The sequence below is a fragment of the Mchenga conophoros genome, linkage group LG14, assembly GCF_057382185.1.
Source record: "Mchenga conophoros isolate Kocher_MC1m ecotype Shallow Benthic linkage group LG14, M_conophoros_male_GT1.1, whole genome shotgun sequence".
Lineage (NCBI taxonomy): Eukaryota > Metazoa > Chordata > Actinopteri > Cichliformes > Cichlidae > Mchenga > Mchenga conophoros.
Window position 1 is genome coordinate 6,674,230 of NC_140539.1, and position 11,179 is coordinate 6,685,408.

The 11,179-nt window shown below is 40.1% G+C and overlaps 1 protein-coding gene across 1 annotated transcript; it reads left to right on the forward strand.

Annotated features, from left to right (window-relative positions):
- Nucleotides 1-956: 956 nt before the first annotated feature.
- LOC146559164 (phosphatidylinositol transfer protein alpha isoform-like) lies at nucleotides 957-11,166 on the forward strand. Its single transcript, XM_085244953.1, has 12 exons — nucleotides 957-1,135; nucleotides 3,494-3,524; nucleotides 6,330-6,475; nucleotides 6,831-6,922; nucleotides 7,124-7,131; nucleotides 7,243-7,317; nucleotides 8,119-8,202; nucleotides 9,833-9,910; nucleotides 10,027-10,137; nucleotides 10,248-10,370; nucleotides 10,910-10,961; nucleotides 11,054-11,166. The coding sequence occupies exons 1-11, from the start codon at nucleotides 1,119-1,121 to the stop codon at nucleotides 10,955-10,957; spliced, it is 813 nt and encodes a 270-aa protein (XP_085101079.1). The 5' UTR covers nucleotides 957-1,118; the 3' UTR covers nucleotides 10,958-10,961; nucleotides 11,054-11,166.
- The last annotated feature ends 13 nt before the right edge of the window (nucleotides 11,167-11,179 follow it).

An 11,179-nucleotide genomic window follows, 5' to 3' on the forward strand; every position in this document is an offset into this window, starting at 1 on the left:
CACTAAGAAGACAAGGAAATGTTCATTATTATCGGATACTTGGTGAGGTAGGATCAAAGATCTAAATGAAAAAAACACACAAGCAATCATGAGACTCACTAGAAAATGTCTCAGTTATGCACCATCTATTTGATATTAACACATGCGGACACATCTGTTAAGTTCACAGAAATCAGTGTGCCATGCATAGACAGTAAAGATGAGCTTTAAAGTGTGTGAAAACGTCCGTTTTGTGGTTTCTGCTTCCCACCAGAGCTATTAAACTGATACCTACCCCATTATTTTACAAATTATTATTTGACTGGTTTTGATACTGGAACAGAAGCATTGACAGTAGCAGAATAGTTACAACAACAGACATTCAACCTATAAGCGTGCACCGCTGCAAAGTGCGTAAGAAAGTAAACGTGTTAGATGTTGACAGTTTTGTCACATTCACTAATCTAATCTCTGTTTACATAATGCTCAGTGACCTTGTGGTTCCTTGGAGAGCTCTGTGTTCAGTATAGTGTGGAGCATCCACTGGAAATTGAAAGGCGCCTCAATGGAAATTTTCATTTCTGTTCTTTGCCTTCAGGAGTTGAGCATTTTTAACATTAAACTGAAACACTTATTAAAAATGAACCAGTCATACAGACATGAATAAGCTGCTGTTTTGCTATGATGTTATATTATACTGCAGTCTCTGTTTTTGTTGTGTTTGATTTTTGTGTTTTAATGTGTGTTTAATGTGTGTTTTAAAGGCCCCAACTAGGGTCATTGCAGATTAGCTCAGGCTATAAACGATGCGGTGTGTTGGCTGCGAGAATAAACTAAATAAATGACACTGTGAGAAGATATTTAAAGGAAAGTGATAACAAGAAAAGGCAACTTAAACGTTCACTTAAAGACTGGTCGAAGGTTTCACGACTGCACGTGAACGTCACACGGAGGCACCTGAGCTAAAGGTGTGTGCCGCCTCCTTCCTTCCCGCCGCGCCCCTTCGCTCACACACAGGAAGGAAAGCCGGAGTTTCCCGGAGTGAACCCCAGCGGCAGGCAGTGAATGAAGTGCTCCTGTCACAGTTAGAGAAGAAGTTTTCTATCTCGTATGCAGCATTTTGTACGGACACGACCGACATGCTGATTAAAGAGTTGTGAGTATCTGAACTTTGTCGCCTTCCACCCGACAAAGGAGCGAGCCGGGACGCGTTTGTGTTGAAATATGGACCATTACAGCAGGATGAATGTATTTGTTTGCTCTTTGAAGTCAGCTGAGCTTTTAGCAGTTTAAAGTGTTACTGAGTCGTTAGCAGGATGACAGAAATAAAGGACCACTCAGGAAATGATTTAGTCACAGGGTGTAAAGTTTCAAACGGCAGAACTCCGGACACCGTCAAACTTTAGGTTAGGCTAGGCGCTGTCAGCAGAGGTAAATCCACTGCTGACATCACACTTCAGATTAGTAGGAAGCAGTACCGCGAGAAAACTCGAAAAGTTTAACTTTCTTTGACTTAGAGTTTATTACAGTATGTAATATAAACCGAAGTGTAACATTTCAACGAGATGTTGTAAATGTAAAATATAGTAATTCATACTTGCTTAGCCTCGAACTTGTCAGGAAAACCATAAGAATTGGGGAGGAGTTTGAGAACGTTTAACAAGATCAGGAGCTCATAATGCCAGTTTATCACATGTGCCTCAAATGGGAAGAATCAGCTGCCGGGTGCTTTTACCGCGATAGTGTCATGTGCCAATCATGGCTGGCTGACACCTCTGACATGGCTGTCATTTGACCACAGTGCAAAGTACAATAAGAGGCTCAGGCGTTAAAGAGGATTGCCCAGTGCTGCTTTTTCTTTCAGTTTATGGTCACAGAAACGTAACCTCATGTTCTGTCACCTTCATGCCTGCAAATACTCAGGCTAAAGCAGGTGGGGATTGTGTTATGACATAGGAGAGGAGGCTACGCACGCAGAGCACATGCGCACACACGTAGAGTTTCCTCTAAAAGCGTCTGCATTGTTTGTTTGGGTTCTGCAGCGGTCTTGATTAAAGCTTCATAATTTCCGCTTCCTCATTTCTAGGTTCCTGTGGTTGCAGAGAACTGACTGCCGTGTTACTTCCTAGTGATAATGATTCATTCCTATAAATCATGATGTTGTTGTGCAGGGTCTGAACAAGCTGGAGCCTCTGGAAGAGGGAGCATTGTATGTGATATTTGCTATCTTTATGGCTGCGCCTCCAGGTTCTGGGTACTCTGGAAATTATATCAGTTCCGTAGCTCCCAGTTAAAGGAACGTGCCACAAGTATTCCAGTAAGCCGCTCCTAAAGGTGTAGAAATAGCCAACACCACCCAAAAAACAACAACAAAAAAAACCCAAATTGGTGGACAAAGACTGTATAGAAAAGATGGGTGTAGCCAACATGATGACATCAGAGGTGTGGCACTTGAAGAATCTAACACTGATTCTATAGGAGAGTTCACCAAATATTGTGGTAGAAGGTAACTTCTATGAATTTATTTATTAAAACCTCTATTTTAGGGCAAACTCAGCAAATGTAAAATTATTATTTTTTGTTTATTTTATTTTCACTTACTGAATACGGGACAGAGCAAATGTAAATTAAAAAATAATTACAATAATTAAATATTGTCCTGGTTGCTGTTGAATTAAAGTAATTTAGATAATAATACAACAAAAACTAAAATGCATCCAACAAGATAAATGCACATAATTTGTATTGATTATTAAAATGTTTAACTGACAGCCTGTTTGTGGATACATGCTATCGTTAACAAGTAGCTCATCACTAAAGCCTCTAATGCTGGCCACTTGCTGACAGTGGCTGCAGGCAAAGCAAGAACAATTGGTATAGAAACCAAAGGGGACGTCCCAATGGTAATTTCCATCTTTTATATCCAGTCTCTGGAATCTGTGCAAAATGCAGACACCAATATTCACTAATTAGTGCAGTACCAGACTATTAAAAATACTGAAGCAAACCAGAGTAATAGTATTTATCAGGTCATTATGTGCTCCAAAAAGCATCAGAAACACGGTCAAGAGGTCCAGTCCGTTCTCAGAAGATATCCTGACCACAAACGCACTGAGGCGAGGCCTGGGTGCAGTGACCTGCCAGAGCTGCTGTTGTTGGCGGATCTGCCAAAGTGACACTAATTCCCATCTTAACCAAATTCAAGTGGTAAAGTGTTATGAAGAGCAGATGAGCATTGAGGCTAAAGCTGCTTCTTCTAGCAGTTGGTAAATGCGCTGATTTCATCTCTGCAACTTTACATGGAAGTTTGTGGAATCTGCATTTATTAGAGGAACTTTTGGTCCTCTTCCTGCCTCAATATTCAGCCGTGGATGTTGCCACCTAGTCTGGAAGCAGTTTTTGATCAGTTCATCAATAAGCTGGCATCATGTGAATGGGCAGCTGGTGTTAGATGTAAAATGATTTGCAGATTTGGGCAGAGGTTTCTGACTGCGATGTGTTCTTTCTCTTACAGCCGAGTTGTTCTGCCTGTTTCAGTGGAGGAGGTAAGGACTTACTCATTTACTTTAATACCATCAGTGATGGACACTGTAACCATCGGCATCTTCCACTTGCTGGCTCCTTATACCCTTGTCATTGATTCACACAGTTAGTGCATTATTTCTTTCTTTTTGAAATGGCTATTTTAAGCAACATTTGACAGCTCTGTGAAACTGTTTTATGCCCTTCACCGATTCACTACTGTCTCTTTTCTCTAGTGACGGTTGTCATTGCTGTGACAGTACCTAGTCTTCATTTTTCCCAGATAAAGTACTTTTACAAATTTCAAGCCTGTTGATCAGCAAATTTTATTTAGTAATGCATGGACTTTATTAAATCTAAGCGGTTTCACTAGCATATTGTGCTCTTGTAGTTGGTCTGTACTACATGCCAGGTCCAGGATTCATTAAGCTGTGTTTAATTTGCCTTAGCAGCGGATGGCCCCAAACCTTCAAGAGAGCAGCTTCTGTAACTTTAGACATTTACCTTACAGATTTTCACGTTATGAAACCTTTATTTCCCTGGCTCATTCTACCTCTTAATCCTCACGTTCCATACAACAGTTTTTCTTTTGCTTTACAGAGAGCAGAAGCCAGTATTTCACTAAGCAACATAATCACAGCTATGCAACCGGCTTGCTCGGTGATCCGATTCAGTGTGAAAGTTTGCAGGTTTAATCCTCAATTGCCTTGGTTGAGGTGTGACTGTGTGTGACTGTATGGGGAGGGGGCTGCTCTATTTTGTGTAGTTCATTTATTTGTGCAGTCAATGTGAGACAGCTGTAGTGTTTAGAAGTAATGTTGGGTGGGTTACAGGTTAGAAACTACAGTTGTGCAGTGGGAATACTAATTAATATTTCCTCTTTTTTGTTGTCTATGTTTAATATAAACATAAACGGTAATTAATTATATTGAGTTGAAATGCTGGCAGGTATAGTTTGACAATTTGTGATTGGTAATCTCTATTTCCTTTTTTTTTTTTTTTTTTTTTTTTTAAAAAAAGCTGAAAGACCAGTGGCGTGTCGTTTCACTCCACAGTGCAAGGTGTGATTGTAACATTCAGGGATATAAAACAAAAACCCAATCTCCTCCACTGTGTCTACTCCGAGTCTCAGGGAAGCAGATTTGCAAGTTGTGAGGGGTGTGAGTGAAGACTGTTGGTGTGGCAACACAACAGAACAGCTCTGCACTGATGTGCTGAACCTGGAGTAGGACTTGTGTTTGGTCTCATAGCCACAGACCCGTTCAGTTTGCTGATATTTTTTGATGCAATCCTGAATCGCTTTGAGCAATAGCGACATACTTGTGATGAGGATGCTTAATGTGGTCCTAAAAAGAAAATGGAAACTCTGGAATATACTTTCAGAAAGACTGAAAAATATGTTTACAATCAGATTCTTATAAAACATGAAATTGCTTATTCAATTCTTTTTTTCATTTGAATTTCTAATCCTATTACAAAACTTAAATGTCAAAGCACAGCATAGCAAATTCTGAAGGTGTGGTATGTTAAGGTGTTTCAACGAGCAACCATTTGAGTCATTCTAACAGTTGTCCTCTTAAATGAATGCCGAGTAAGACTTTAATCCAGTTATTCCTGCTCTCATTAAACCAGTAAACCGTTCAGTCACATTCTGCATCTTGTTTTTGTTTGGAGATCGTATGATGCAAGCTGGCAGGTTCACTTTTTCCCCTGACTAACAGTTTGAGCTCTTTGCCCAAACATGTTTTCCAGTAGTGATTGTTGTCTGCACCTACACATGGTTCCTGCCCCCTGACTGCTTCTGAAAGACTGTAAGACATCAGCGGCAATGACGAGGCACACTGGTTACACATGGCAAACCACATTCCTGAGTTTCTATTCACGGCATCAAAACTGAGCATCCACAGCAAGAAAAATGGGTCACCAACTTCTTTGGTTTAAGGAGTGGAGGGCAGGGCTAGATTGTACTTGTCCAGCTAAACTACAGGAGGCAGTACACGTGGCAACTTTAACCGAAATCCACAAAGAGTAAGAAGAGCCAATCATAAAAAAATAGCAGTCATTTGTTTGTCTGGTTCCTCTGGAACCAGGTTTTACAGCTCTGGGTGACGTGTGTGTACGGTGTGTGGCTGACACCACCAGTGAAGTGAGTCACACACTTTTGCCTGACTCAGGAAACGTTAGGGGAGGGAAGATGCGGGGAAGAACAAGTCATGGAAATGCTTTACACTGCTGAAGTCTGTGTGTAGGGACATATTGGAAAATGGTTAACTCGGGCTCATTTTACATAAATGGTTAACTCAGGTCATGACAGGCTTTTTAAAGAGAGGTTTTTTAACCTGCCTTTTAAATGCTCTCCTGTCTGTTTTTCTTTTGACGCATTGAACTAAAAATCATAAACCTTGCCTGGATTTACGTTTGGCTGATCTCCCATATAACATCGTTTCATTCACCACTGGAATGTTTGGGTCTCTCAGCAGAGAGACCCTTACACTGTATCTCCTACAGTGTCTCAGCTTGATTTTCATCTTTGGAAAGTGAGTTACAGGGAAGCAGACAGTGTAGGTGGTGAGTGAAGATGTGTTTATATAGCCAAAAGCTTCTGAATGTGCCAGCGCTGGCACACTAGCACAAAGCACAGTTTATCCTGTCTGATGGATGTTCTCCCTCAGAACCTCAGGCAATGCTCGTCACCATCACTCTTGACATGACGTGCTGTCTGCACACTTGGAAACTCTTGGTCAATAGAGACAGATTTTATCACAAATGATGATCTTTCACATAGTTAATTGTAGTTTCAATCCTCCTTTCTACTTTTGTCCTTCCAGTACCAAGTGGGTCAGCTCTACACAGTAGCAGAGGCCAGTAAGAATGAGACGGGTGGAGGGGACGGTGTGGAGGTGCTGAAGAACGAGCCCTATGAAAAAGATGGAGAGAAGGGACAGTACACCCACAAGATCTACCACCTGCAGACGTAAGCAGCGCAGCTCAGCTTCAAACACGCTGTAGTATATTGAAAGCGGTTGAAATACTACACAAAAAGTTGTAAAAACACTGATTATTCTTACTATTTCCCCTAATTGCAAATGAAATCATTTTGCAGAGAGCACTGGAAAAACTTGGCCCTGTGGAGACCACAACTTTGACCTCACCTGCTTTTTGCTCAGCTTAACAGAGATGAGAATGATTCCCATCTCTGTTGCTCTGTAATAAAAATGTTTTTCCAGAAAGCAGAGTGGGATGTAAAGAAACTGCTTGATGATAATCTGTGTCTTATTATATTACAGTTTTATGTGGCTACATTAACATTTGCCTGTTTCTCTCTGCAGTAAAGTGTCAGGTTTCATCGCTAAAATTGCTCCAAAAGGTTCTCTGACTGTTCACGAGAAGGCCTGGAATGCATATCCATACTGTCGAACCAGTGAGTCCTAATATACACACACACACACACACTCACTGATGGTCATGCTTACAATGTCTCACCTCACATGTGTGAGGCGAGACACCAGAAATGCGTTTGTGTGAAATTACACAAAAAACTGAAGTTTAAAATCTGACTTATCTGAAATCTTTCCCTCTCTGCATTATCTTCCCAACTTGGTCCACTTTGTTTCTGCTGCAGTCCTCACAGTATGTATTATTTTCTTTTGATGGTTCGGATAAAAGTTCAATTTAAACTTCACAGGAACTGCATTGCCCTTAGTGTTAGTTAACCTGATCGTGTCTCACTCATTCTTACAGAATGAATACATGAAAGACAATTTCATGATCAAGATCGAGACGTGGCACAAGCCTGATATGGGGGATCAGGAGAATGTAAGTGCACACAGTACTTGACCACTTAGTTTGACTTGATCTACCATATGTTTTCAAAATGACATTGGATCTTGATAAATGAGGTATTCAAGTTCAAAATATTGCAATGCACATTGTGAAATTCCTGGATTTAAAATCGCACCAGAAGTCAAAGTTAATAATTGAAATCGTAGGAGGACCCAATCTGTGTGACTGTAAGGACTTCTGAGCATGCTCCCGGTGTGTCAGCAGATGGTGTCCAAGGACATCTGCACACAGATGTGGAGCAGGGCAGCATATCTTAAATTGAAAGTATACACTGCTCAAAGACTTGATCATCTCATTATAACACTGCTGTGGTGCAACAGAACGTGACAAGAAGGCACAACCTTTGGCGTGTTATGCATCTGTCCAACACCTCAAAATATAGCCACGCACCACCAGGAGCTCACTGATGCCCTGATGCAGCTATTATGTTGCAGCAGCAACAACTACCGTTTACTAGTATGCAAGGGTCAAAGTAAACACAAGGTTTTGTGCATATGCATGTGTAACTTTATCTTGATTGTGTCATACCTGCATATTGATTACTCATCAATCTTCATATTTATGGAAAAGACAGCTAAAGCACTGCTGCAGTTTTATATCTTTGAATTAAGGGGCAGCAGTTATGTTTGTCATTAACCAATAGGTCATTATTATGCAGCTTTTCATTTTAAGTCTGACCTGTTCCCTGTCAGGCAACCAACCAAATATGAAGATAGATAGATAGATAGATAGATAGATAGATAGATATTTTTATTTTTTTTTCCTTGTCTGCAGGTGCATGGACTAGATCCAGACACATGGAAGGATGTTGAAGTTGTTTACATTGACATTGCTGACAAAAGACAAATAGATTCAAAGGTATGTGATTTGAAAAAAACAAACAAACCGTCTTTAGGTGTGATCATTTTATTTATTTTGAACCTGTGATGGTTGAGTTAGCACACCTGTTTACTTAAACATTGAGTACATCAGTTTACTGTTTGTTACGCTTTATATGAGAGATGCTGAACTTGATTTGTGCTGAAGGTCACTTGTAAAAAATGGGTCAGCCATTTGTCTTACTCCTGCACTTGCAAGTACATTTTAATGTCTTCATTGAAGGGGGAAAAAAGTCAGTAAATAAATCGAAATAATATATCCTGGGAGTCATATTTTAGTCACTCTTAGGTTTGTATATTGTTTATATGTCTTAAAGGTAAAGAATAAACATTTGTGCTGTTGTTCCATACACATAAAACCAGAACTCCCAGCATAGGACATTTGATGTTAGTTAATTTGTTAGTTTTTCATCACATTTTAAGTAAGATTTGACAAAAGTGGTATTTAAGATCATTTCTGGGGTGTTTTATCAATTATCTAGATTATTTCATTAAAAAATAAATTTTTAGTAATGTGGTATTATTTGCGCTAAAAGAGAGACTGTTTAAGAAAACCAAAAAACCCCCCCAAAAAACCCAACTCGCTGTGAAACATGAACAGGTGATTGTCTACATTTTAAAACTCTCCTAATAGTGGTCTCCAAAATGTAAGAAATGCATAAAGGAAAAAAATGTACAAATAAAATGGTCTAAATTACTCACCTTATCCACATCTGCCCACGATCACCAAACGTGCTGCATCCACACTGCTCCGCGTCATCTGCAACTTCACCTACTCAGCTCTGCGGCCAGGGCTGAAACCTGTGTGGCTGCTGTGCTCTTTTCTCTTCATTCTTTTGGATGAATTCTCTACACTCTGGACTGTCAGCTCAGTTTAGCTACAGGTCCCCCGCTGCTAAGAACAGCCAACAACCAGCACAGTTGTCCACATGTTCAGTTACACTCACCACCCCGCCAGTCATTACTAATCTTTTTTTCTAGCTACAGTCCTCTATATATTTATTTATCAATCAGCTCTAGCTAGCTCTGGCTCATGCGATATTAGCCTTCATGTCAGAATGTGTGTAAACAATAGTGTTGCTTAAAAAAAACCCTGGTGTTTTGCAGTAACACATTCAATTCATTTCTTTGGGGTCAAAATGATGTCGGTGGTTCTAGAATAGAATAGAATAATCCTTTAATTGTCCCACAAGGGGACATTTGGTTGTAACAGCAGCAAGAAACACAATAACAACAAAGAAAAAGATAAAAGGACTCGGTCAGGTTGGAGTTGCTGATACTGGCCGGAAGCTACAAGTGGTGTGTGTGTGTGTGTGTGTGTGTGTGTGTGTGTGTGTGTGTGTGTGTGTGTGTGTGTGTGTGTGTTTTTTTGTTTTTTTTTGTTTTTTCTTGTCCTTTTGATCCCACATACTCCAAAATGCAGTATTTAACAAATGAGCTAATGTTTAAGGAAAGTCAGGAAATATGAGATGATGGGCGGTTTAATTTAAGAGTTACTGGATTTTATAATGGCAAGTGTTGAAATGACCCCCTTGGTTCTAGTGTTAATATTATAAATGATGAATGTGGCCTGTTACAAGCTACATTGTATTGCTTGTATTCATTTTTAGGATTACAAAGAAGATGAGGATCCAGCCAAGGTTAGGTCGGAGAAGACGGGCAGAGGGCCTCTGGGACCTGACTGGAAGGTACGCTCCCTCCTTCTCTTCACTGTGGCTCACTTCATTAAAGCTCTGAATTGACTGTGTTTACAGGTCTGGAGACTTTGTGTATTTATGTTGTGTGTACCTCTGTGTGTTTTCAGAAGGAGCTACCAAACAAAAGTGACTGTCCACACATGTGTGCCTACAAGCTAGTCACTGTTAACTTTAAGTGGTTTGGACTGCAGAACAAAGTAGAAAACTTCATTCAGAAGGTATGAAATAAAAAGTGCAGAATAAATATAACCTAATGCACATATTTCTGCACAAAAAACAATAAATTCCAATGTGTCCTGACTGTCTTTCACACGTCCCCTCTGTTCAGCAAGAGAAGCGTTTGTTCACCAAATTCCACAGACAGGTGTTCTGCTGGTTAGACAAATGGATTGATCTGACGATGGATGACATACGACGTATGGAGGAGGAAACGCAGAAGGAGCTTGATGAGGTGACTGAGGACTGTATATTAGACCTGCTGGAGGGTGGAGCAGTATTTCTTTGTTGCCCTTCACATTTATTGAGATCTCTTATGTAGAAAAAAAAAGGCAGTTTTAATATCTGAATTTTAGTTCATGAAAACAGAGCTCACTGTGGTGTGTTACAGCAGCATGTTTGTGTTGTCTTTGTCAGTAAAATCAATGATCTGATGAAATTAACAGTTCAACTGCTCATGTTATCAATTCTTGGTGACTCGTAACAGTGAGTTGCAATATGCAGTGAAGAATTTAAAGTTTGATCTCACTGCTCCAATGTGCTGCAATGGTGCTGCTCCCTTTGTTTCTGCTTGAAAACAGTTGTTATAAAAGCAGAAACGGCCCCAAACACTGTTTATGTGTTTGCCTGTAATAAGATCAAAGTATTTTGGGTCAATGTGAAGAAGGATCTTTCTAAAACAAGAACTGGGAGCTGAGCAGTATTTCACATCACTTTCTTTAGTGCACTAATCTGGTTTTCTACCCTTCTAAATAACGTGTCTCCATGTCACAGATGAGGGTCAAAGATCCAGTTAAAGGCAGTACGGCTGCTGAAGACTAGCTCAGTGAGTATTTAACTGGTGCTCTGAAGAATTTTCAATCTGAACATAAATGTTCAATCACTCTTCAATTGTGTTTGTTCTCTTCTCCTCTTCAGCTCATTTTGATACTGGAAGACTTGACTCCACTCCCTGACTGGCGCCGCTGAAACTGGACTGCTATAAACAAGAAAAGCATTTACGTCCCAATAAAAATCTTGTCTTAATAAGATCTCATTGTTGTG

What these genes read in the sequence shown, in the direction of transcription:
- LOC146559164 (XM_085244953.1), top strand. An exon ending in AAGATCTACCACCTGCAGAC is followed by an intron (nt 6,476 to 6,830) that starts GTAAGCAGCGCA and finishes TTCTCTCTGCAG; the next exon opens with TAAAGTGTCAGGTTTCATCG. An exon ending in CTCTGGGACCTGACTGGAAG is followed by an intron (nt 9,911 to 10,026) that starts GTACGCTCCCTC and finishes GTGTGTTTTCAG; the next exon opens with AAGGAGCTACCAAACAAAAG.